At 40.5% G+C, this 27,239-nt stretch overlaps 1 protein-coding gene across 2 annotated transcripts; it reads right to left on the bottom strand.

Moving 5' to 3' along the window:
* Positions 1-370: 370 nt before the first annotated feature.
* Positions 371-20,560, bottom strand: ash2l (ash2 like, histone lysine methyltransferase complex subunit). 2 transcript variants are annotated; one of them, XM_026172900.2, is made up of 17 exons: positions 20,461-20,560; positions 19,434-19,491; positions 19,207-19,352; positions 19,023-19,111; positions 18,823-18,917; positions 17,984-18,079; positions 16,948-17,043; positions 16,781-16,856; positions 15,098-15,115; positions 9,440-9,539; positions 7,542-7,759; positions 6,749-6,916; positions 2,903-3,096; positions 1,410-1,502; positions 1,218-1,316; positions 1,071-1,130; positions 371-985 (listed from the first exon to the last, which is right to left on the bottom strand). In XM_026172900.2, the coding sequence occupies exons 1-17, from the start codon at positions 20,517-20,519 to the stop codon at positions 878-880; spliced, it is 1,773 nt and encodes a 590-aa protein (XP_026028685.1). In that variant the 5' UTR covers positions 20,520-20,560; the 3' UTR covers positions 371-877. The 2 variants fall into 2 exon arrangements, with proteins under 2 accessions (XP_026028685.1, XP_026028686.1); XM_026172901.2 differs by lacking the exon at positions 15,098-15,115.
* Positions 20,561-27,239: the final 6,679 nt, after the last annotated feature.

The following is a 27,239-nucleotide window of genomic DNA, read 5'->3' as shown; positions in this document are numbered from 1 at the left end:
TTTGTACCCTGTGTGTTAATAGGTTCTAAAATATATTTCACCTTCACTCTCTGTAATGCAATATTTTTTTTTTGTAAAACTTTATAAAAGCTATAAATTAAATCTTAAATCTGACTTCTAATTTGGGAAAAATACCTTTTTCAAGATCTTCCCAGTGGTATTGAACATTTTCCTTGGTAGTGGGTGAATGATGGTGTTCATTACAGCTCATTCAGACACAGTATAGGAGAGAAACTGTGTATAAATTAGTCTTTCTACATCATAGATACAAATAATTTCAAAGTTCACCAGTAAAGCAGCTCCTTAGAAAAAGGCTAGGTGAACCAAAAAGACCATTCAACAAAAAACAGATTTAATTAATCAGATCAACTTGGATGTGGGATTTTTTAATTTAATTTAACCCAGTGTAAAAAAAACACAAACAAATAAAATTCACCCAAAAGAGACAATAACAAAGACTTTCATTTAGACAATAAGTGAAATGGTGAATTGGCTCTGTTTGGCTGCAACAACACACACCACTTCATGGTGCCAAAAATGTGTTGAACTAAAACCTTTCTAAAGCATAACAACTTTAAATTATACACATTTGAAACCGGAGCACCATAAGTAAACTAATTCAGAAAAGCCTGATATGGAACTTCGCCCTATGGTAACAATGATATGCAGCCCACAGTTCGGTGTCATTTTAAATGTTTTATGTCTAGGAAGAATTCATTCAGCCCATACTGCTGACGATATTTTAATATTGCAAGAGCTGAAATGCTGCTTATTTGACCTACAGTTTACTGCAGGCATGAAGTGTTTTCATTTTGGCTATCTAAAGGTTGAACAACGTTTTTGACTCAGGGGTGTGTGTATAGTCAGTTCAATGTTTTCATCCCTCCCATGGAGGACTACGTCGTCCATCCACATCAGTCTCCACATGGTACAGCATGTCAGCCAGAGTGTGTTCGATCACAGCTCCCCAGCCCATGTCACTCATCTGAAAGTAATCAAACAATGACTCAGAGGAAGTTTCAAGATCATTTGGAGAAAGTTGGGAATCTTAAAAGGTATGAAGCTCTCACCGGCTGGTACTTAACATCCTTTGGAGGGTATTTGAAGTGGGGTCCAAAATTGACAGAAACCTGAAGAGGTAAGGGTATACTTAAAAAAAACAAACCCCTTTCCAACCTTAAAATCAAATAAATCATCAAATGTGCATGTGTACTCACTGTGCAGCTCTTGTATAGTGAGATGGCAGGGAAGTAGATGCCCTCAAACAGGTTTTCAAAGGCAACACCTTGGTTCACTCCATTTTTGTAGAAAATCATCTGAAAAACAAGAGCCGGGCCAATAAGAGGTAGGTAGTGGAAAATGACAGTAGGTTTTCTCCACTGGAATTAATTTTGAAAAAATGTTCTAACCCTGCTGGGACTCATTGGCTTGAGGCTTTTCTCTGCTTTGTCCACATAGTCCTTCTCCTCAAAGTACAGGTAACTCTTAAACTTAATTAGTGCCTGAAAAGAGAAACTGGTTTTAGATCCAACTAGTCCAAGAAAGACATGAAAACACCACACCCACACCAACCCCTGAGTCCCCGTGTTTTAACACGGCGGGCGTGATTGCGGATGCCGTGCAGGTGCGTCCGCACGGCACCGCAAACCACGCCCCACCACATACCCCCATCGCCCGATTGAGGCCGGGGAGCAATCTGGCCGAACCTACTCCCCCCCCCCCCCCGCGAACTGGGGCAAGACTCGGCCCAAAACATCGGCGCCCCAGCCCAAGCGACGGGGAAGCGTCCATTCTGGTGGCCGCCCGCGCATCCAGCGGCTGCGCAGGCTGCCCTGGAGCAGGGACCTCCGTCTCCTCGCACAGCTGCTCCGCCACCGCCTCCGCCACTCCCGTTTGGAGCGGCTCCCCGCGCTGCGCCTCCGCCTCCAGCAGGCACAGCCCCTCGTCCACCTCTGGGTGGAGCGACTCCCCTTCCTCCGGCAGGTGTAGACCCTCGCCCGCCTCGTCCTCCGCCTCTGATTGGAGCGGCTCCTCCACCGCTCCCGGCAGGAGCAGCCCTTCACCTGGCTGCTCCTCCTCCTCCGGCAGGCTCGGACCCCCGCGTGACTCGTCCACCACCTCCAGCTGCCGAGGTGCCCCACACGGCTCCTCCACCGCTTCACTGTCCTCGGGACACACTTGTAGGGGTGGCGCCCAGGCCCAGAGCAGCGCCACCAGCTCCCCAATCCTTTCCAGGTGGCGCTCGGACCGGTCCTGCAGCTCTTCCTGCTGGCGACGCACCTCCGCCGCCTGCTCCCGCTGGGCGGCCGCCATTTCGGCCACCCTCCGGGCCAGCTCCTCCATTCCCTGGCTCCGATACGGACCCGCCGTGCCGCCTCCTGGGTTTCGGCACCAATGTGGCGTGAATAAGGCACGGCGGGACCCCGGAGCAACGTTCAGAGCCAACTTTATTTAATTCATGTCACACCACACCAACCCCCGAGTCCCCGTGTTTTAACACGGCGGGCGTGATTGCGGATGCCGTGCAGGTGCGTCCGCACGGCACCGCAAACCACGCCCCACCACAAATATATATTTATATTATTTTATTTATTTATTTATTTTTATTTACTCCAGCCTAGTAATAATACTGTTAATTTGTGTTATTTCTACAACACAAATTCTGGCTCAGAGGAACACATCTATCATTCCAACAGTTGCTGTTCCTTTAAAAAATACTGGCAGTGGTATCCAGTGGTATAAATCTGATTGGCATTTATCTCTCTTGTATAAGTAACATGGGAGGTGGACAAATGAAACACAGCCAAGCTCTTGGGACCATTTTGATACAACTGCATGTGACAGAAATGCAATGCTGAACACAAGAAGAAATCAGAAGTGCAGCTGATGTAGCTGCGGTTACCTTGTCCTTGTATGTATCAGGCAGAGCCTTCGCTGTCTCTGTGTCTTCAGGCAGCTCTATGAAGAAGCCCAGTGTGTCTCCCTGACTGTAGCCTGAGGAATAATGTTTTCCTATTGACTGGTGAAACCGCGTCCCTTTCTTACTGCGCCAAGAGTAGCTGAACTTGTCATAACCCAGAGGCGCCTGCAGGTTACCTAAGTTATAAATAAGATCCAACATGTTAGATATTGTGGTATTAACATTTTGTCAAAGCAGCTGAGTATCTAACTCTATATTAGGGCTGCCAGATTATGCCAAAGAATGATATCCACTATCCACTCTGGTAAAGAGTGACAACACAATTTATTATTTAAATTGAAGGGAATACATATTAACTGAAAAATGAGTAAGGACAAACAAACCTTAAAGCTGAAAGGAAAAAGAGGACCTGTTCTGATGTATATATCAATACATAATAATGGCAGATACTCATTAAAGAAAAATTTTGAGGTTTGTGAATTTCTTAGCCTCCCATCTAGTTAGGAGCCACAGAGGTGGCTGAAGGCTGTCCCCGAAGTCACTACATAAGACGCAGTATACACTAGGGCTGGGTCATATCATACAGTTCATGGTAATACTGGTATAATGTTGGGCAACGATAAGAAAATGAAATATCGTGATAGAATATGGGTAAAACTTGCATGTGCAGTGCCTTTGTTTTCATAGGCACATGGCAGAAAAAGCATGGCGGACGAAAGCGGATCGTTGAATGAAACGGATGAACCAGAATTGGTTTGTAAAAATGTTGCAACTTCAGTGTGGAACTGGTTTAGCTTTCGTCCGTCAGATACACAACAAAGTACTATTTTTGGTAGAGCATGCTAGCGGGCCGTCGTTATTACCGTGTTTTTTGGAAAATACGGCACACTTAAAATTAATCCTTTGATTTTTCTGAAAATCGACAGTGCCCCTTATAATCCCGTGTGCTTTATGTATGAATTCTGGGTGTGTTTACTGACCTGGAAACGATTTTATGTACACATTTTTATATAACTTTAATGCACATAAAAACAAAAACAGGTGCTAATGATCAACTGACCACTTTTTTTCTATGCTTAAGTGCTTTCTATCCAACAGTCACACGCCGATGGAAACAATGGAGAGCAATTTGGGGTTAGTATCTTAATATTCCTGCCAGTCTTGTGACCTACTCTGCCTCCTGAGCCAAAGCCAACATTAAATGTACATGTTGTGCATTTTGAACATGTTAATGTATATACAACTAATCTTTATTGTCCAAAAACTGAAAATTGCTCTGTAGTAAAAGCGCTATACAAATACAGGCCATTTACCATTAGATCGGCAGTAACAGCAGGTAGCCCCAATATAATTACTATCTCAGGAGCACAGCTTTGAGAGCCCAAAGGCAAACTGAATTCTGATGTGCCAAACACATTTGCTTTGTCAAGGGTAGCTCTACAAATCTCTCCTGCTACTCAATTTCTTTTCCTTAAACATAAATAAATAAAAAAAATAAAATAAATACTATTCACATTAATATATTTATTACATAACAATCATGATAAGAGTGAGAAGCCAGAGATCCAGGAGATCTGAGCCCTGCATGGGTCCTCAAGAGTACAGAAGACCCAGACATCACCATGCACAGAGGACAAGACCCCAGGGCCTTAAACACCATAAAATCTTCCTGGCACCCTGCAAACCATCATTAGACGTCACCCTAGCCTCACTTTAAACAGCCTGAGCCTGATTTGGCAGTTCAGCTATACGTCTAATGAACGGAGTGTCCCACTTGCTCTTCAGCCGAGCACACACCTGACCGACCCAAACCTGAATCTGTGGTCCTTTTGAGCAAGATTACTACTGTGACAAAATGTCATCACTAAGGGAAATCTAAAGGTCTAATATAAGCCATTATTTTTTCTTTCCATCATTTCATTTTTTTCTGTATTAAAATTTGATTTTCAATTTGTTAGTTTTTGTAACAAACAATTGTTTCTATAGTTTTAGTTTTTAAATCAGAATGAAGGCTCTGGTTATCACAATACACTTAAATGATATTGACCCACAGTGATGACATTCCTGCCTCAATGCACAAAATATACATTTCTTTTAGTTAATTTTTCAGATACACTATATAATTTTCTTTAAATTTGTTTTTATTCTTTTACAAGTTAAGAAAAATATCTTTCCACACCCAAGTTTGTATTTTTAGTTTAGCTTTACTGAACTATGATAACCTTGTAAACTCTTATTAATCTAATCTACAGTCAATTGATGAGACTTTATAATTATATATTATTTTAATGCCATTGTATATGTCTTTCTACTCTGTAGTAGAGCAGGGCGATATGGCCAAAAATATTTATCACGATATATATTTGAAAATTTGCGATAACGATATAACTGACGATATAATTGATGCGAGACAAAATACAACTCCACAACCTTACTAGCGCAAAAAGACAACCTTCCATTTATTTTCACTTAAACAAGAAACTGGTTTTTATGTACATTAAAGCTTTATAAAAATTTAACAGTGCAAATGCAAATTCCTTGCTGAAAGTTTAACCAAAAGGCATTTCCAGTAGAAATGTGCTGACATATCCTGAGCATAACCATGTATAATATCCACTGAAGTTAAAAAGAGGTGCTTTCCAACATTAAACTGCAGCGTGCAGTACGTATTTTTCGGACCATAAGGTGCACGGGATTATAAGGCACATTAAGCGAAACAAAGCAGTCAGATAAATCAAACTTTATTAAACTCATTCTTCTTGCTTCCTCCACTTCTGTGCCATTGATTCATTAATGTTGAATTCTCTGGCAGCTGCTCTATTCCTATGTTGTTTCAGTATATTAATGACTAACCTCGTATTGTGGATGGATTATCTCGGTTGTTCTCCTGACTGAAGTTTGGTCCGTTTACAGCATCCTGCCATGCGATTGCATTTGTCTCTAACCATGAGGAACCTTCACGTTAACTTTTATAAGTGGAAAAGTGTTAAGTGTTCGTCCTCCAGCTTCACTGTTTATGTTATGCTAACATAGCTGTGTCGCTAGCGAGCACGTAGCATATAATTATATACCAGCTAGCCCAACTTCAGTAACCCTACAAACGTCACTGCTGTTTAGTTTCCTGTCTTCATTTATGTTGGAAGTGATAGCAGAGCTGTACGTTTGATTTTTTTCAGAAAACTCTCAGTCAGAACATGCAATATCATGCTTAGGTAACTAGCGAAACTAGCGCGCTAACTTCCGCTAACTTCCTGCTAACTTCTAACTCCGTTAAATGTAATACATTTTGTTTTCATGGATGCCTGGAAGTTAAACTTCATAGTTACACCTGGTAAAGCAGCAATGCTGATCGTTTTATTAAAGATGAAAGAATTTAGACAGTTAACTCTTGGTGATGCTGCAGTGTTCGTTTGACCTGAAGAGGGGGGTTTAGGACCCAGATTACTCCCAGATTTAAGAGCATCTTAGTCCGACAAATACGACAATAACGACAGCCCGCTTGCATGTTCTGCAAAAAAATGTGCTTTGTCGTGTATCTGACGGACAAACACCAAACCAGTTCCACATCACTGAAGTTGCACCATTTTTACAAGCCAATTCTGGTTCATCTGTTTCACTCAACAATCGGCCATGTGCGTATGAAAACAAAGGCACTGCGCATGCGCGTTTTACTCCCATTCTATCGCGATATTTCATTTTCCTATCGTTGCCTAACATTATACCGGTATTACCGTGAACGGTATAATATGGCCCAGCCCTACTCTGTACACAAACTATATTGTAGATGTAAATGTAATCATATTTGTATGAGTACAAAGCACTACTGACCAAGTGGTTGAGACCAGCCAAGTCTGGCTGCGGTCTCTGGAGGCATGTCATCAACAGACACCTCAAAGTACCAGGCGCCTTTCCGAACGCCATGGGAAGCTCGGACCATTGAATAACCCTTCTCCCCAGTCACTGTCAGGCGGTCATCAGAGATCTTCAACTGAGGCGCTGCAACATAAACATACTTATTCATACACAGCATAAAGTAAAGTGCCATGAAAAGTATTGAGTCACCTATAACCTCACTCCATTTTGTGTTCAAGGAACCGGACTTTTTTGTAATTTGTTTTTTAAAAGTGGTTTTGAGCAACAGTTGTACTTTCTGAACATCAAGATATTAACTACTTTTGGATTCAGTTTCAGTCTTTGTACTAGAAAATTTTCAGAGGAAAATTTGTTAAGCAACTCACCTATGAATGATTCAAACATTCATTAGTTTCTAAGTTGAGGGATGATTCAGTGTTGTGCCCAAGCATAACAGAAAACTTAGCAAAGGACCAATTTTCAGTTATATCTTTAGGCACTTTTTGCCCCTAAAGATATTGTGATCCTTATTCCTTTAGCACAAACATCACATTGTCTTTCCAATATGATGTTTGTGGTTTCAACAGCATGTTTGGTTGGAAGGGGTCCAATTTCACTGTAGGTAACAATTTTGCATCAGATGCCTGATAAACTACTCCCGAGGACTGCGAAAATGAATAACAAAAAAAGCTGCCAAAGAGAGTTCAGGCTGTTTTGAAGGAAAAGTATTGTTCATACGAAGAAAACAGAACGTCCTTGAAACCCATACCTCTGTCATGTAAGGCCAGCAGCACTCTCTCATACAGACAGGCTCTGTACAGATCACCAGGTATGGGTTTGCCTGCCCAACAGTCCAACTCGAGCTTCTCTGGGTCTGGAGCATGCGGGTCTGGTTCTGCTAGGACATAACGGTAGCCATCTTTATTAAATGGGTGCTCCAGTGGGTAACCATGAGGAGGCAGCCGCTGAGCAGAGAACAGAGGGTCGCTGCAAAGAGATAGAATGACCAGTTGTAATTTAATGGTAGCATGCACGTGTTTAAGTTGCATGAGGAACAAAATAGATTTGCATTAGAAAAATGCATAGGGATAACTATGACATCTATATAACTATATATTTGTTATATATCCATAACTAAAATGCCCACAAGCTATGTTTTTTTTTTTAAAATAAATTCCCCAAAATCCAACAAGGACAGGGGGGTCCAGGCCCATCCAGCCCCTCCACCTCTGGCAGATCCTCCTGCCTGCAGAGTGGTCTCCTCAAAAGTAGTGGGCATCTTCAAAAAGATGATAAGACCTCCTGCCAGCTAATCTGAGAAGTTTATCATATTGAGAATCAACCAAATGAATGAAATGAAAATGATTTATTGGTTTCCTCCAATTCTTGAATACTTGTTTTCTCTTTTCTTCTTTCTCTTTCGTCTTTAAGCAATGATTTATTAAATCTCCAGTTTTTACTTGGCAGAATGACCTTAATTACTAGTATTAAAGACACAGGAGCATGATCGCTGACAGCTATTGGGTGTATCTAAGTGTCTGAAACAGTGTCTCAACAGTGAGCTGCTGACTAGGTAATAATCCAGACAAGAGTAAGAGTGATGAACATGTGAGAAGAAAGTATATTCCCTGCAGTCAGGGTGATGATATCGCCATCCATCACAAAGTCCGTAATCACTCATGTACTGTTTTCAGCCCAAGTGTTGCTTTTTATTATTATTATTTTTAAATGACTGTCACTTACACTTTGGAAAGCAGTTTCTTCCGGCTGTCTACGTGGACCTGCAAAACTACCATTCAATTTTCTGGGACAGATTTTTTTGCTTATATTTTGCCTTAGAGGTACAGGCTTCTCTTACAACAACATCACTCAAAAGTATGTACTTATATTGTGAAATGGAGGCAGGGCAACATGCAAATTGTATGGAGAGTGCACAAGGCTGTTGGTTCTGAATGATTCTGATTTACTATGATATGCATGTGGTGAGAACAAAATAGATGTATGATTAACTGCACCAAGTATGTGCAGTTAATCATTTCAACAGTAATTTTGTGTGGAATCCACTTTTTTGCACACGGTAAGAACATTTCCTCGGAAATTTTAATAAATGAGGCCCAGTGTCCGAATAGACTTACCTAAACCTTAAAACTTAAATAGACTCCGAAATCAAACTCCCTTGGTTGCCTTTAACTGCAAACATAAACTAAGCTGGTTGATCAATGCTCACCTATTGCCTGTGTATCAGGGGGAAAAAGAAGAAAAAAAGCCTATGTTGACTTTGTCCCAAAGTATTTCCCCTGGACATTATGCCTGTCACTTTGAGGAATTCTTCAACCAGAATGGAAATGCTAAGTGCCAGTTTGCCAAATTACCTCACCAACTAAATGGATTTTAGCCATCACCAAATCATATAATGTAAGCAAAGATGCATATTTTATATTTGTTTTAAACAGTAATGGCCATCATGCAGGCATATAGCCAGAAAGCTATAACTTAGCTATGCAATATGTATTTGACATTAGTTGATTCATCACATTTAAATAAACTTTGCTGATGTTATAGTGATAACTGAGTATATAATAAACACAAGCCTCCCAGTTGTTATACATGATACATAACAGACAGAACATACAACAGTGCAATATCATAATACAGGACCGTTAGTACCTCCTAGTTCTCTTAGCTGCTCCTGCAGCCGTCCCCTCTTGTTGCTGCTGTTGTTTACGTTTGGCACCTCTTCCTTTTCCTGGGCCAGGGGCCAAAGCACCTTCAAGAACATAAGATAGATTATTCAAATGAACCCACACAGGCACACAAACAGCCAGACAGTAGCAAAGGCAATATACACTTAGATGCCAATTTCTCACACAGTCCTGCAAGAAATTTTCCTTATGTCAGCTTTTCTCCCCTCTCATGAATCTCAACCAATATTCATGAAAGGAGAATTTATTGCAGGGCCGGCGTCTTAAATTAGCTTTCCATTAGCTTAGCTCTACCTAGGTGTGGTGGACATATAAAGACTTGCAGTACTGCAGGCACTAGTCTTCAGGTCTGATTACACCAACTGGTATTTACTGAACCTGACCTTAACTACTAGGTTGGTCTTTTCTTTCACTAGTTTGGTGCAGAAATCTGCAGAAATGACAGTGCCCTCCTGCAGTCCTGAGGGAACAGTCGACTCTGGGCTGACATGTTGACTGACAGTGATGACAAGGAGTTGTGGAAGTTTAACCACAAATGGACCTTGCCACTGTGGCACCACTGAATGAGGTACTGGAGATTATGAGGATCACTATGAGAACACCTCACAGCTCCTCATATCCAACTAGGAGGATGACGCATAAAATTTTCATTCCCCCTTGAGGTAAAGAGGACAGCGCACCAAACTCCCCCACTGCTAGGACAGATATGCAGAACGTCTGCAAATGTGCTACATTACAGGTTGAATATTACTTGGCTTGCTGTGGTAACAGAGAATACCAGCAAACCAGTTATTCCCAGCTGCTGGAAGAGGTATCAGTGTCACAGAAGGCATGTGTGGGAAAAGATCAAGGTGATTATAAAAATTTGGTGAACATAGGGCAGCATTTGCCCTGTTCTGCAGGGTCTGAAGAGTTTACTCACAACATACAAATTTGGGATGGTCACTCATGTATCTCTGAGATGTCTAACGCACCAGGGAAACTGGTTTACATCTGTAGGACACATAATTTTACCCTGACAGCAGGTATCTGAGGCGCCTGTTACAAGTACACAGTGCTACACAGTGACCTACCTGAGCATTTCTATAAACACAGAAAAAGTTGTCAACAACATAACTTTTCTGGGTTATCCGTGAACTCAATTAAATTATATTCCATTTATATATGACCAAATCATAACAACAACTGCCTCACTTTATATTGTAAGGTAAAGACCCTACAACAATAAAGAGAAAATCCCAAGAATCGAATGAACCCCTTTGAGCAAGCACTTGGTGTCAGTGAGAAGGAGAAACTTCTTTTTAAGAGGAAAAACCCTTCGGAGGAACCAGGCTCAGGGAGGGGCAGCCATCTTTGGCAACAGGTTTGGGGTAATGGGAAGTAGACAGTTTAAAAGACACTCAATTTCCTTTACTAAAGTGAAGGCATTCAGAGCGTGCCTCATTCTTTACCACCTGCACAAATGGGTACCTTCAGATTATGCATTTGTTACTGGGGCTTATAGCATCAGGTACCCTAGTAGTCTGATTCAGCTGGGTATAGAGGAGGGAGTTTTAAGTGCTGGGTGTCATATCTCAGACCTAGCCCAGTGCACAGCAGAAAAGAGTAATTGTAACAGTAGAATGCACAATAGCATTATGCCATTGGTGACATCCAGCTTTTCTGACGCAAGGAGTCCCAGTGGGCACCGTGAAGTCTCAGAGAGCAGTCACTGTGGAATCAAGCTTGTCCAGCTGGGGCAGTTTACAGGAAGGGTAATCAGTAAATGTTCAAATGTTAGGGGGAACTGCATTCACACTGGTTGCACAAGCTGAAAAGTGCAAGAGCCGATGGCCTTCCACAGGGTTTAACACCATTTAAAATGCTTTGGGATCCACCAGATCTCTTTAAAATTGTAAACAGAGAATGAGGATTGGTGTCACATTCCCTTTCCATGTCTGGTTTGAGTAGTTTTTTGTCATTCTTTTAAGACCTGATTGACAAGCACATTTAAAGTTTACTGGGCTGCTATTACTATTTGTCATGTAGGGTTTGGGGATAAAACAGCTGGCCAACCATCCTGCATGTCCTTTTCTGGGGGCCCCTTTAAAATGAAAACATTTTATAGGGGCCCCCAGATGGCCTCTGGAGACTTAGCAGTGATTTGGGCCTCTGCAAGGGGAGAGCATTCATTTCCTAACGTGATTGGTTCATATGTGCCTTTTATCTCTCCATGTCTCCTTTGGTTTTGTCTAAAGAATAATATGTGCCCTGTTTGCATTTCGAATGCTTTTTTTGTGCAGGAAAAAGAGTTTTTGGCAAAGTTCTTCAGCTTTTCATTTACTGGGTTGGCTTATCAGTGTTTATACAAGTCAGGGGCTGCAGGTGCCAGTGGGTCTGCAAGCTCACTTTACTTGTTGTCTAGCAGCATCCTGAGCCCTGTTTAAAGGGCATCTGTGCCACAACATGCTGGTCCTCCCTCCTCATGTTTGTCCAGACTGTGCAATAGAGCAAGCTATTTAAGGGTGAGTGGTTCAGCCCAACAGTTGTTGTGATCATCAGCAGATCAGGACTGGTATCATGCTTCTGAAGAATACCCAGCAATGTGGATCTCCAAGTGAAACATCTAACATGTGCTGCTTTGAGAACCGGGGCTACACAAGAAGTTACAGTAAGTTATGACTGACTTAGCTCAAGTGCTGTTGGTGTAACTGAACCCAAAGGCCAGAGTACAGATAAAGCAGCAGTGAATTTGTGGACAGACAGCCATTGAAAACAAGTTGCAATAAATATGTGTAAATGACTTTAAAGACAAATGTTTGCTGCTCAATATTACTATTTGATATACAACTATTGTTTCTTTCTTTTTTTTTTTTTTATAATAATATTGCCAAAACCACCACTAAGCATACACACACAAATGGAGAAAGCAGCTTATTCAGCATCTGGAGTACACAGGAAGGACAGCAGACACAAAAAGGCAGGAATTAGTCCATGAGTTATGTGGCATTTTCCAAATACTATGAGCCTCTAATGCCTCTTTGATGTGCCCTTGCCACATCTGTCTGGCAAAATGTAAATTAAATGGAACAAGACCTACTCATTTGATTCAACTCATTCCTCCAAACACAAATAGAAAGTCAGAATTAAGTGCTCTAAGGTAAACAAGAACTAACCAAACATGCCCACTTATCAATAAGTTTAGTGATCCAAGTGATGGCTTCTCAGTAGCTGCACATAACTCAGTTCTTATTTTTCTAATTTTTAAGTCAAATTTTTGTCTCCAATTCTAACGTGCTACTCAGTTGTTCAATATACATCTGGACATCTTTTACTTTACCTGACTTTACTTTTAACTAAATTATAGGTCTTTTCCACTAGTACCTAATCACATATCTGCAGTTTTGGTCATTTTCATTACAACTGAATACCACCAAATGTACATGGGGTCATTATAGCAACATAGTCGAAGGTCCCGTGACTCATTTGCATGCAACACAAACCCCACAACAAAGGAGGACGCTGAGTAGGGCTGCCACGATTAGTCGACTAGTCACGATTATGTCGACTATCAAAATCGTCGACGACTAATTTAATAGTCGACGCATCGTTTGAAGCTTTGTAAGATCACAAAGGACGCAGGAATGAGTAGTAGGATTTAAGGGTGTAATAACGGACTGAAACAGAAGATGGCAGCACTGCATGTACAAGGATGCCAGCTGCCGTTAAACCCCGAAGAAGAAGAAGCTGTGTCCCAGAATTCATAGCGCAGCCCAGCGCAGTTGTCAACAATGGCGGCAGCTAGTTAGTTTTAACTTTACTCCTATTATTCTTTCTGGGTCACAAAATAAACGTTTAACATATTTTCAGGCGAGAATGTAGCTGTGTAAACCTCAAATATCTGCTCAGTTTATCAAGACACCACATATTTTCAAAAGCTCTCCGACGTTTTCGGAGACGTCTGTTACCCACTAGCTCGTTAGCTAGGCGGGGGCAAGGCTAACTAGAGCCGTGAGAACACCGGACTCCCGGCAAATCGTTTTCAAACCCACCACTGTCTTTCGCTACTCAGGTTAAACATGATATATAAGTCACTTAGATAACTTAAAATGTTATTGTTTGGCTTTCTTTAGTATTTTATTTGTTCCTGAGTAAATCGGTTTGGCTAAGATTAAAGTTATAGTTTTTGCACAGCTAAATAAACTTCAAGCAGACAGCTGGATAATATACTCCGGTGTCCTGTTATATTTTAGAAAGCAAGGAGTTTATTAAACTTCACCGAAACAATCTGCAAATTTCATTAAAAATTAATAAACTACCATCTTGTCTTTATTTTTAGTTAGCACAAACACTTCAAGCTGTAAGCTAATGATAGTTATATAAGACCAGATGCTGCTGGTGCAATAAGCTGTATGTCCAATGGATGATGATCTGATTAGTCGACTAATCGCAAAAATAATCGGTGACTAGTCGACTATCAAAATAATCGTTTGTGGCAGCCCTAACGCTGAGTCAACGGTATACCTGCTGCTCAGTGTATGGCTTTTTGTCAGATTCTGGGACCACAGTGTTCTTATTTTTTTGCCCCCTCATTGCTGGGTTTCAAAATTGGTGTTGATTTTCACAAAGGAGAGACACTTTCATCATTGGCACGAAGTATGTTGACGTCAGATTTTTGCCTCAGATTGCTTGGAACCCCAGCAGAGGTGGTACTAAAGAAAATACCTGGTACCATTTATATTGGAAACCCTACAAACCGAGTTGAGCCATGTCAAGCCAACCCAAGTAGGTACTAATGGAAAAAGGCTATTTGTGAACTACAGGTTTAACCACTGAATGTAGGTGTGAGCTGAAGTAATAAATGCATATTATAAACATCCCATTGCAAGTACAGCTTAATGCCAACAACAACTAATTTTTAAAATTCATTGTGATGTTAAAATATTTGATCATCACAAACTACAAACATTAAAGATTCTAATCTAGACATTATTTTCACAATTTCCATTTTATTTATTGAACACAATTGTTCGGTAAATAAAATGCGAGAAAATAATAAATTTTTCACACTACAGTAGGATATTTTTGTATAGATTGTTTCTAGAAATGTCTAAAACCTGTCATTTTGAGTTTTTTTTTTCCCTTTGCCGTCGAGCTTATCTTTTTAAAGTAATTTTATGGCTCCAGACCTGTGACACAAAACTTGAGATGGAGGCAATTGAAGAGGATGAGGCTAATAAGCATTGGGTAAAAGCCAATAGCAAATCAAAAATGAAAATCTATTCTTGCAGCCATTGCACTTTGGAAGGGCAGAGTGCCATTACAGTCGGGAGATTTTGAAGGATTTCAGAGCTCATTAGCAGCAAGCCAGAGACAAGAAAGATTCACAAATGAGGGTAAAAGCTTTTTAGAAGGTGGGTGGGAGACCAAACAGATACAGAGAGCAAACAGGGAGGTTACAACTGGATATGGATGAAGTTGCCCTCAAGATGCTTTTTGGGGATCAGTTTGGGTTGGTTTGTGCTACACAGGAAAGTCTGATTGGAACATTTGGGCCAACTTCTATCCAGAGAAGTTATGACACACACACACACACACAAACCCCACACTAATTACTCCAGATGCCAACACACCACATATTCACCTGAGAAAGAAGATCCACCTGGAACATAATGCACAGAATCACTATGGGAATCACATATCACACCATTTGATTGAGTTTGGGGAGTTTACAGCTCATTATTCATGTAAGGCTGATTTCACACCCAACCCATTTGGTTCAGTTTAGTCACACTCTTACGCCTTGATTATACTCTGTTGTGGACATGGAAAGGTAGAGACACAATGGCCAAGTAGTCATTCCTGTTACACTCAGATTGATGTTCACTTCTCTGTGGACAAGTCAGGTAGCAAAAGGGGGGAGAAGACAAACAAAAATCAATAGGCAGGCACATCAAGGTCTGCCCTGCCCTCACACTCACCATCTGATGGCAAAATTTATATCACTTGGACCCTAGCAAACCCTGGAGGACATGGAAATTGTAATCAAGGGTTTACTATGATAGATGCCAGCAGTTTGTGAAAGCTGTCAAACTCTGGTGCAAATGAAACCTAACCAACTCTGCCTGAAAAGGAGGGCCTTGGCATGTATCCAAGGAAATTTTATCCAGTTCTATGGTGAAAAAAAGCCCAATCAAAATAAAAACCATTTATGTTAGAGTGACTGCAGCAGAGAAAGTTTTAATCAACACAAGCTTGCTCTAACGTACTGTACATCACTCTCCTTCACTGAGACCTCAGTGCTTGTATGACCAAGGAGAGAGCACGGGAAAGCAAGAAGTCATTTCAAAAGCTAGGCTTTTTTGTCACTGATGTGACCAAGAGGGATGACAGTCAATCAAGATAAGGTGGTTAACTTGCTCAAAAAAAAAAAAAAATCTCTAGCCCCAAACCTGAAAACATTACACCTAACCAATAAATGAATCCACAAACAGTGGAATAACTGAGCAAAAGCTTCAATTTTTTAGCAAAAGAAAAGTTGCTATTATATGCTTCTGCACATTTTGCCCAGTTAGTATAACAGTGACCTCTTAACAATTTAATGAATATATCTTCTCTTTCAGCTGCTCCCTTGAGAGGTTGCCATAGCAAATCACCTGCCTCCATCTCACCCCATTCCTAACATCCTCCTCTGACACTTCAATGTTCAGCATGACCTCCTTCACAACATTAATGGACCACCTGTGTGATCATATCTTTTCCTTCTGATTCGTGAGTACTCCTGATTATGTTCTTTTCTCTTGAGTGTGACTTATATATGGATATAAATATACATCCAACCCTGTTGGACATACGCACTAAAAACACTGAACCTCTTCAGCCATAATGATCCACTTGGAAAAGGAAATCTGTTGGGCATTTCTCATGGCCTTCAGACAATAATTCTGATTGCTACAGAGTTATAAACATTATATGCTGGCTGAGCCAGAGCCAGATTATAATGCCTGCAATAAGTTTCTTGTTAATGATGATAAACATGTCAATGTCGATCAAGTGCACCATCATCTGCTGTGACATCTCCGAAATGTTATCTTTACATGTGCAACTGTGAGAGTTGTTGCTGCATGCAGGATGACAGCTGTTAAATCTATCCAAAATGTCTGTTTATTTTATAATAATGTCAAGTGAACCAAAAACGAATCAAACTGTGGGTGTGAAACCACCTGCAAATATTTTAGCCTCTTTTTCTTTAACACACAATGTTATATAACAGGACTAATCTGTGCTTATCGTTATTACAGTTTGGAATATTGTTTTGCACCCTTACCATTGAGCCCACCAGCCATGGGAGTACCAGTAGTCTGTTTCTGTGTGTCATATGAGGGTCCAATGTTTCCCAGGTCCTACACAAGAAATACATATTTTACATACTGTATTTTTTTAAAAATGCAACAAATGCCCCTCCAGTGTGCAACAAATAACAGAATAAAATACCTGGTCCAAAAGGCCAAATTTAGGGTACTCCTCTTCAGGGTCTTTACTGCCTGGATCAGGGTGTTCCTTCACCAGGAAAACATCGCGCTCTTTGCACTGGAAAATAAAAGTTCTACTCAATACTAATACTACAACATTTCAATAATCATTACATATTTATTTATATGAGGATACCTGGTCATGATATAGCAGTGCAGCAGGGTGGATAGTTACAAGAATGGTTAAACAACATTTCTATAAATACCTCAGAGTACACATAGATAATAAACTGGACTGGGTTAAAAACATCACTGCACTCTACACTATTTTCTGAGGCGGCTGAGGTCTTTCAACATCTGGTGGACAATGCTCAGGACTTTTTCGAGTCTGTTGTGACCAGTGCCATCCTCTATGACGTTGCATGCTGGGGCAGCAGGTTGAGGGTCGCAGATGCCAACAGACTCAATAAGGTCATCCACAAGGCCATTAATGTTGTGGGGATGGAGCTGGACTTCCTTAGGTTGGTGCCAGAGAGGCTGGCCAGTCACAGGAGCATGTTCAGTAAGACAGTGAGATTATCAAAATGCACCACTGAATGACACAGAAAATCATTCCTTCCATGTGGCTCTCTCTCTGTACAACTCCTCCATCTAATGTACAGTGCACACTGCAACAGTTACACCCTTTTGCACATGCTCTACAGTAAAATAACAAATGACAAAGTTTAACAGGTTAAAGGTAAATGTCAATCATATATATTTCACCTCTGTAATATTCTTAATATTTAAATTGAGCTATTTGTATATTTAAGTGATATTTCTTACATTTTTAAACTTTATTGTACTATTTAATTAATTTAGTCTGTTACTGTTATTGTCTTGAAGCAACTGTAACCCACATCACTCCCTTACGGATTATTAAAGTATTCTGATTCTTTTCCTAACTGTGCTGTCTTCACATGGACATGTTTGTCTTTTGTTTTGTTTTTTAATAAAAAAAGAATTTAAAGCATAACTGCCTATATTTTCTGTGTAATGGACTGTAGCAGTCACTGTACCATCGTCTTCACTATATTGTTTGGCCAGGTGAGCTTCCCGGGTCTTTGTCGAGTTGTCATGCACTCCCAGTACTTGTCAATAAATGGGATGATATCCTGTAACAAAAGAAAATAAAAAGGAAAATTGAAAATTAATTAATCCTACAATTTAGGAGGGCTTCAACAAGTTAAAAAAAGGTAAACAATAATTCTTTCACATAAATGTCCATAAGCTTGAATTCTTCCCCCTGCTCCCTTTTAACAGGTTGTCACCACAGCGGATCATCTGCCTCCCACTTAATTTAGTCACTTAATTTATTTGTAAAGGATTTTACATTCAGCTCCCCTTCTGATGTAACTGGCCACATGTTTCCCAGCTTAAAACTGGTACAAAAGGTACACTACCGTCTGACCTCCCATGGCTCCTCTGAGATGACCATCCACCAGTGTGTGTTTATACATGTTTGTACTCATTTCCCATTATGATTTAGGAAATTAACTGGACTGGAATTTGTATAACACAAACCTCATTCACCCATTCACACCCACTTTAATACAGTTCTATAGTCTATCCTTTAACCCTTAGGAATATTGAAGGAGCTGGAGATGGCTCTTTTAGGTGGTAGATGACCTGCTTTACTGCCTGACCCTCAGTTTTCATATACTCAGTGCGCGTCAGGAAACGAACTCAACAACAGTAATTTAAGTAAAGATTAGCATTACTCAGAATTTAAAACTGTTCCATGAACATCTACTATGTCTGGGATAGGAAGGCAACAGTTTGATACACCTACTTATAAGACTAATGGCTATCCTATAAGTGTAATATCATTGGAAAAGCCAAAAACAGTTACACACACCTTGTCTTTAGAGAACATGGTCTTTGGATGCTCGTCTTGTGTTCTGGATCTCCATGTCAGGTTAGCAAGAGCTGTGAGACACATCTCTTTCAGGTCTGAGAAACCAAAAGCGCTTTGTCAGTCATTCAAAACACAGAGTAAGTTATGATCTTAAAGCTTCAGAAAGGTTATTAGCTGGTTAAAGCACATGGCACACATACTTGCTTGTTTCCTGAGAAAATATGTGTTACCACTGTGATGGCACACGTTGCAGTGAAACACATAATTGGTCATAAAGGGCAGACAGGTCCTGTAGAGGAGGAGAAAGACTGGAGCATGAAAGCTGTCAGGACCGTTACACAGCTGCTGATATTGTACTGACCAGCTACCGAATAATAGCTTTACTCTGTGCCGATGCCAAATGTGTCAGCGGTGAACCACTTCATGCACAAAGCACATTGCAGCTCCACCTCTCCCAGCTGCCTGCCACTTTCCTCATCTCCTGATCCAGTGAGAGCGTCAGCAGCCTCTGAGCCTTCACCAGCTGCCTCCTGAAATAATCAAACTCAGATAATTAAAAGCAAGAATTTACAAAACAAAGCCTTAGCAGTTATATAACTCAGTACCATTACCTCTTTGCCATTAGATGACTCAGTCTCCATGGTCGGTAGCACTCCAAATGCAGTTTCCCTGAACATCAATGGACAAATCAGATGATCCAACAATTATTATACATGCAAAAGCAGCCATAAGAGAACTGCAATAACAACATTTCTATTAACTTTATAATATAAATGTCTATTTTTTTTTAAAGGAAAACCAAAGTTTACCCATCCATGAAGGGATCTTATTTCAGCTAGTACATGCTCACTTGTTTACCCTTTGTTAGTTTTTATTTTAATCAAAAGCATACTGCTAAAGAAAATTGCTATTTTCCACATAAAGGTCTTCAGTTATAATTTTCAGATTTTACGCGTTTGTCAGCAGACCACGCAGTGTAGGGTCTGTTGGTGTAAAGCTGCTTTCTCTTTCAAACTGGCTTTATGTGTCCGTCTGCGTACGCTTTTCGGTAGGTCAGGAATTTAAGCAGAATTTATGGCCGCTGAGCATTGAGCTATGCTGTCAGATGGAGGCGGTGTGCAATGTCTTACAACCGGTCTATGAGACACTCTCGCATGTGTTGTTGTTGGTCCGTTAGCTAGCGACGGAGAAAAGCGAAGTTAAACCTGAATAGAAATCGAATGCATAAAACAATTTAAAAAAAGTGTCACTGCAACCACACTCTGTGCTACTCGTAGTATAATTTTTGATATTTGGGTTTTGGCACGGTTTAATGGTCCCCGGTAAGCTCTATTCCGGTGTTGTACACGCTTGTACTACAGTGGAAATTATGGACCTGCAGATGCAGATGTTGGGAAACGTGTACGCGGATGGACACATTTGCGGGACCATAAATCCAGCTTAAACTCTAACATTAGCGTTTAAGCTGTAAGTTTAAGAAAAGCTAACGCTAGTTAGCAAGTTTAGCCAGTTTGCTAACATTGTTTCTGATAAAAACAGAACGTTAATGCTAATTAATGCGGGTTATATGTACACATATAATCCGCAATATGACCTAAAAATTCTATACAATAAAACTGTTGCATCAGGCGCACATACCCTTCTCCGGACTCAGGTTCGGCTGCAGTAGCAATGCCCGCCTCTACCTCGGACGCCATGTTTCGAATCAATAACAACAAAAAACATCGCGAGAAGATGACAGCTTCCGGTTAGTGAATCAGCGCCACAGGAATTCAAATTTGTGAAGTTGTACTCAACTTGTATACACAAAATTACCAAAAAACTAACAAACAAAGGCAAACCATTCTCAATCAAAAGCACAAATTACATCCAGCTGTACATTTAAAGGGCAGCATAAACAATCATGTTAGGTTAAAGTTGGGTTTTTTTGTTTTTGTTTGTTTTGTTGTTCTCTATTCATTAGAAACAGTCGAATCGTGATTATTCTCTCTATTTATTTTTATTTTTTTTACTTTCACTATAACAGTACAACCATTTGAATCAACTTCAAGTCTCAGCCTAATAAAATCATTAATTGGAAAATTTTCATTTAAAATTTTAAAATGTAAATTGTAAAATCCATGTAGGAGTTGAAATATTTTAGTTTTCTAATTGTGGGTATCTGATCTAATTCAACAAGTTTAAAAATAGTCTTTACGTCTTAAATGAAATTTACTACCAGTCAAAAGTTTGGACACACCTCATTGTTTTTCTTTACTTTCATGAGTATTTACATTGCAGATTCTCACTGAAGGCATCAACACTATGAATGAATGCATATGGAATTATATAGTAAAGAAAAACGTTTGAAATAACTCAAAGCATGTTTTATATTTTAGATTCTTCAAAATAGATTGCTTGATTACTGCCCACACCTGGCATTCTCTCAATGAGCTGCATGAGGTAGATACTTGAAGGAGTTCCCAGAGATGCTCAGCCCTTGTTGGCCCTTTTGCCTTTACTCTGTGGTCCATCTCATCCCAAACCATCTTAATTGGGTTTAGATCAGTTGATTGTGGAGGCCAGGCCATCTAGCACAGCATTACTCTCCTTCTTGGTCAAACTGGTTCAACTAAACGCAAACTGGATGGGATGGCATGTCAATGCAGGATGCTGTGGTAGCTATACTGGTTCAGTGTCCCTTCACAATGTCACCAGCAAAGCATCCACACATATGTTTCTTTGGATTTTGAGTGTTCCTTGTGCTCACAGACTTGTTTTTCTCAGCAAAATTAACCAAAAATTCGGAATTGGCTTATTCCCAATCGACTGGCAACAAAGATGACATTACCTAGGGTGACCATATTTAGACTTCCAAAAAAGAGGACACTCGGCCCAGTCTTGAAGAACTTTAATAATACTGTTTGTTTAAAGAAAATTTTAACATACTTAAACGATGTTCTCCGTGCAGTTAACTCATTCACTGCCATTGACGTCTATAGCCGTCAATTGCAGTGAATGAGTCAATGGGTTTAACTCATTCACTGCCAATGGCTGGCAGTGAATGAGTTAATGAATGGTGAAATAAAAAATATCATATAAGCTTTTACAAGTCAACAAGTGCAAAAAAAGAGGATGGTTGGTCACCCTACATTACCCTGTGGAAGAACGAATGGAGGAAGAAAAAGTGACGAGATAGGGAATGAGGTCAACAGGTGAGGTGGAGCCCAGCTGATGGTTGGGGATGAGGCCCGCAATGGCATTGAAGGAGGAAACTATCTGGAGCCTGCCACTGGAACTGAAGGTGGAGACCCTCTGGTGGCCTGGCTGGGGACCAGTGACAGTGACTAGAACCCACCAGTGGTTTAACAGGAGAGTGGGGCTGACTGAGAAGACTCACAGGATATTCTGGGAAGGCAAAAAAACAAAAAAAACAACAACAAAAAAAAACATAACCCCAAACCCACACAACACAGGGTGGTCTGGAGATGCCAGAGGCTGGGGCTGCTTGTAGAGCATACAGCCAACCCTTCTGGAGGCAAGGACTGCAGCTGTTCTGGCTCAGGATTCACCGGTCTTGGTCTCGAGACCACTTTTACGTGGTCTTGGTCTTGTCTTGGTCTCGACGGACTTTGATCTCGGTCTTGTCTTGGAATTGCTGTCTCAGATCGACATAGTGGTCGGGAGATTTGGAGTAAACAGTATCCATGACACACAACGTAACGTTCGATAATGTGTCATGCACAAAAGCATCAGCTCTAAGAGCCGTGCTTAGAGAGTGCTTTGTAGTGAATCCGAAGAGTCGACTCCCACTGAGCGAGAGCCAGCTCCTCACTTAATTTCCTTTCGCTGCTCAACTCTCACACAGTGGCTCAGCTATGCTCCAATCACTCCATATTTTGGCCAATCACATGCAAGGATATTGGATAATATCATTATGTGAAAAACGGAGAGGATGAGAGATGCGACAGTCAAGTGGAGCGTGCGTCTGTCTCCTCGGTAAGTGAGTGAAACAGTAGACAGCGGTGAGGAGGGCTGTGAGAGTGCATCGCAAAAACACATAAATATGCCTGACACCCGTAAACGAAGCAGCATCTGGCTGTAGTTTAAAGACTTTTTTATCTCAGTCTCGTCTCGACTTTGTCTTGGTCTTGACTCGGTCTGTCTTGCTCTTGGTCTCGATACCCTCTGGTCTTGGTATTGTCTTGGGCTTGGTTTAGGCGGTCTTGACTACAAGTCTAATATACACAGGAGGGTGGTAGGGCAAGTAAAGACCGCTTGGGAGAACAAGACACAGCAGGAACAAATTAGGCATAATGAGACATTGGAAGAAAAACTGAACATAATATATGCAAGAAAAGGAACCATCAAAATAAAACAGGAAGCATAAACACTTAAACAGATACTGACACCTAGACAAAAAGTAAATAAACAAGGATGAAACACAGAGAGAGAACAGGAGTGGAACAAATGTAAGGTAATTTATGACTAAACTAGAAACAAAATAATACAATGGGGAATTAATAGGGAGCAGAGTAGAGCAAATGTATAAGAAATTTATAAGCACAACTGACAAACACAAGGAACCCAAAGCATAATTAATGCTGAGCTCAAAACCATTGCTGTTAGGGCTCTGTGTGCGGAGGGATGGAGAGGAGGATCCAAATGTAGGACTCGAACACTGAATTGAAACTCAAAACCTCAGCTTTATTGCTGGTGAGAAAGCAAAACACGAACTGACACTGAATCACTGGAAACTGAAACACACAAGCAAGTCTGAGGGTACAACGCAACACTGAGCAAAGGCAAACACAGGGCTTATATACACAGGGGAGTAATCAGAGAATGGAAAACAGGAGGGAGACACAACTGGGAGAGATTAGGGCTAACAAGACAGGGGGAGTGAAGTTAGACATACTGACATAAGATGTAAACCTTCAAAATAAAACAGGAAACAATACACAAAGATGCAGACTAAGAAACACGGACTTTACATGGGCAGAACTAAACCTAAACCAGAATAAGCTGGAACATACTAAACATCATCGTCATCATCATCATCATCATCATCATCATCATCATCCTCATAGCCTGACAATAGATCAAGAAAATAAACAAAAATACAAAATCAAACCAAAACATGAAAACCCAAAATGCTGGGTCAGAACTGACCCAGAGCCGTGACAATTGCATGCCAGGAGCTTGAACATAGCTCAGAACTAAAGGCATGAAAAAACACCAAAAGAAACCGGTTCAGGTATAATGAAATAAAGACCCATAAACCCAAAGAAATGGCACCACAAACATGCTATTTGCAAATTCCAACTGTTTTTCTAATTTTATTGTTAATGCATTTACAACAAGTGTCACAGAGGAGTCCACAATTAATCACTGGTTATAGAATGTTTTTGTATTTAATTTCAGAGATGCATTTTCAAGACAAATCTCAAAGGATCAAAAGGGGGGGGGGGGGGGATTTTCCAACAAGAGGTAGAGGTCAGCATTTCCCTGATAACAAAAAATGTGTTAATAATAATGGATTGGATTTATATAGCGCTTTTCAAGGCACCCAAAGCGCTTTACAATGCCACTATTCATTCACTCTCACATTCACACACTGGTGGAGGCAAGCTACGGTGGTAGCCACAGCTGCCCTGGGGCAGACTGACAGAAGCGAGGCTGCCATATTGCGCCATTGGCCCCTCTGGCCAACACCAGTAGGAAGTAGGGTAAAGTGTCTTGCCCAAGGACACAACGACCAGGACAGAGAGCCCGGGGATCGAACCGGTGACAGATGCGCTTCCCAACCCCCTGAGCCACGGTCGCCCCCAACTGTTAATGAACTGTCGTCTGTGGAGACAATGAGGTTCCATTGAGACAAAAACTGATATTCTCTGGGGAATGTCAATTAACGTACATGCTGTGGGCACAGCTCCCTCTAAGACATTTGGGCCCTCATGCAGACCTTGTGGAGAAATCATGCACATGAATAGCCAGCTGGAGGTCATTTTTGTGGCAGTGTATGTTCTGTACCTCTAGACACAAAAGAGCAGATACTAGTTCTGCAGCTTAGCTGATACCATTTACAGCTCTGTTGAGCTCTCCTTGTTAGCCTGTCACTAGCAAATTCTTGAGACTGTGCTGAGAGACACAGCAAGCCTTCTTCCTATGGCATTGCATGAATGCGTCATCCTGGACTACCTGTGCAACCTAAAATGGGCTGTATGTACTGTAATCAAAACTAGAGAAAAATCAGAAGGAATAAAGAGAGAGAAATGGTCTTTGGCCACTTTTCTTTTGGTGTAGGCAACTGTTTCCTTCTATTTCGCTGTGAATCTGAGCACTACCTGTTGTCAACTATATCTGGACTGAAACACAGTTTTTCTGTCTACAACTGGCCAACCTTCTTGAGGTGTCTGCAACAAAAAGTGGACCTGCCTTTCAGTGTGAGTTAAGGTTAAGGTACCAATTGGTTTAATTCATTCTGTTTTGTTTATAAAGATTCTTGGCACAGAACACTTTGATTTGTAAAACAAATTATTCAAAATTGCACATAATTTTTGTCATCAACATTTTTACAACAACTTTGTCACCAAGAATGTTGAAATAGGGGCAATTGTTCTCTTTTGTGGTCTAAATGTATTTTAATTGTTGAAAGTGGACATGAAACACCACATGTAAGGCTAATTTACAACACGAACACCTCCTCTAAAAAACTGCCATAGATTTAACACCATCCGTGAAGCTGGATTTAAGACATAACTGTTTACAGATTAAGTTTTTAGAACATGTTTGGCACCATTTTCTGTTTGTACAGAATGTGATATCACTGGGTTGGTTGGTTGGTTGCTGTAATCAACTTACATTAGTTAGTATTAGCTATAGTGACATATAACTTAGTGGGGGGAAAAGGAAAACTAGACTGTTTTCAACAGAATGTTAATATATACAGTAAGGAAAACAAATTGTGGGTAATCCTCAGAATAACAGAGGGCTTGTGCTGGTTGCCCATGAGAATTAACCATTCTACTTTGTTGCTGTTTGTCATAAATGTAAATGCTGAAAAAAGGGGCTGTTGCTGCAAAACTGACCTGACCCCATCCATTCATCTAAAGAACCCGAGGAGACATTACAGAGGTCACATATGTTGCTTCTTTTTATATTTCCAGCAGAAAACATACTTTTCATTTCATTGTAACACACCATTTGTGGGTTCATGAGAGGATGAATGCGTGAGTTGAGGGCTGCTAGTGATCAAAATTTCATAGAAAGGAAACATTTTTGTATATAAAAATGTAGCAAAGAATATAAAAAAACAAACAAATCAATTTAATTAATACTCGCTGATGTCTTGTTAGCTGCAGTTTTTTTAAAGTAGCTTTTCTATCAGCAGATGGACTGTTTCATTCAAAAAGCACACACATGTTGATAACAATTTCTCTCTACTTTTGTTTTTCTCTTCTTCATTTTTTGTTTATAAAGACAACACTAGAGGTTCACACAATGTTTCCTCTTGAATAGGGATGCAACGATACCAATTTTTTCAAACCGATACGATACCGATACTTGGATCTGAGTACTTGCCGATACAGAGTACAGAAAAACGATACTTCTACCACACACACACACACTCACGCACATAAATACAATTAATACAATTAATTGGAAGACAGGTTTTATTATATTCCCTGCCGATAAAAAAATAAAATCTTAATAAAAATGACCACAAAAAAATTTCAAGTGAAAAATAAGCACTTCTGTTAAATGATTGCAGAGTCTCCACATTGTAATTTTACAAAATATCACTGAACTATTGGCACTGTCTTGAGCTTTCAGAATAATAAATAAACACTTTTGTTTGGAATAAAATAAATACAAATTAGGTTTGAGAATAGAATAAACTTTTAAATTATTGCAGTGTCCATATTGTAAACAAACAAACAAAATAACAAAAGTATTTGGCATTGACGAACAAACTCCTCATCAGTCTACTGTGCCGTTAAACCAAAGACTGACACACTGCTTGTCTTTACCTCTTCAGAAAGTTTTGGCACCATTATCTCCCTGATGTATGGGCAGTTGGGAATTTCATATCGCAGCTCGAGTATGCTGAGAAGACAATGCAATTCTATATTTTCCACGACCGGCATTGGCTGGTCATCCAGAGCGATAAAACCTGAGTTAAATTTGGCTGTTCCGGTCCACACTGCTGACATTTTGTTTAGTCTAGCTACAGCAGCCTCCAGTTTCTCTTTTTTATCTGGAGTCGCCAGTCTCACTCGCCTAACCCTGTGCCTGTTTAGCGCGGAATGTTCCTCTAGTGGCCAATCTAAAAAACTACAACAGAAATGACAAGCCACCCTCTGATTAATGAAATAAGTTGGTATCGGTTCATGGTATCGGTTAACTTTTACGAGTATGAGTACACACACATTTTA

The sequence above is a fragment of the Astatotilapia calliptera genome, chromosome 7, assembly GCF_964374335.1.
Source record: "Astatotilapia calliptera chromosome 7, fAstCal68.1, whole genome shotgun sequence".
Classification (NCBI taxonomy): Eukaryota; Metazoa; Chordata; class Actinopteri; order Cichliformes; family Cichlidae; genus Astatotilapia; species Astatotilapia calliptera.
The sequence above is the reverse complement of the archived record's forward strand: the minus strand, read 5'-3'. Positions and strand labels throughout refer to the sequence as shown.

Coding starts and splice junctions, on each gene's coding strand:
- ash2l (XM_026172900.2), bottom strand. CDS start 20,519: ATGGCGTCCGAGGTAGAGGCGGGCATTGCTACTGCAGCCGAACCTGAG. Junction 19,492..20,460: donor GAACCTGAGTCCGGAGAAGG/GTATGTGCGCCT, acceptor ATTGATGTTCAG/GGAAACTGCATTTGGAGTGC. Junction 16,857..16,947: donor AATTTGGCCTTTTGGACCAG/GTATTTTATTCT, acceptor TTTCTTGTGTAG/GACCTGGGAAACATTGGACC.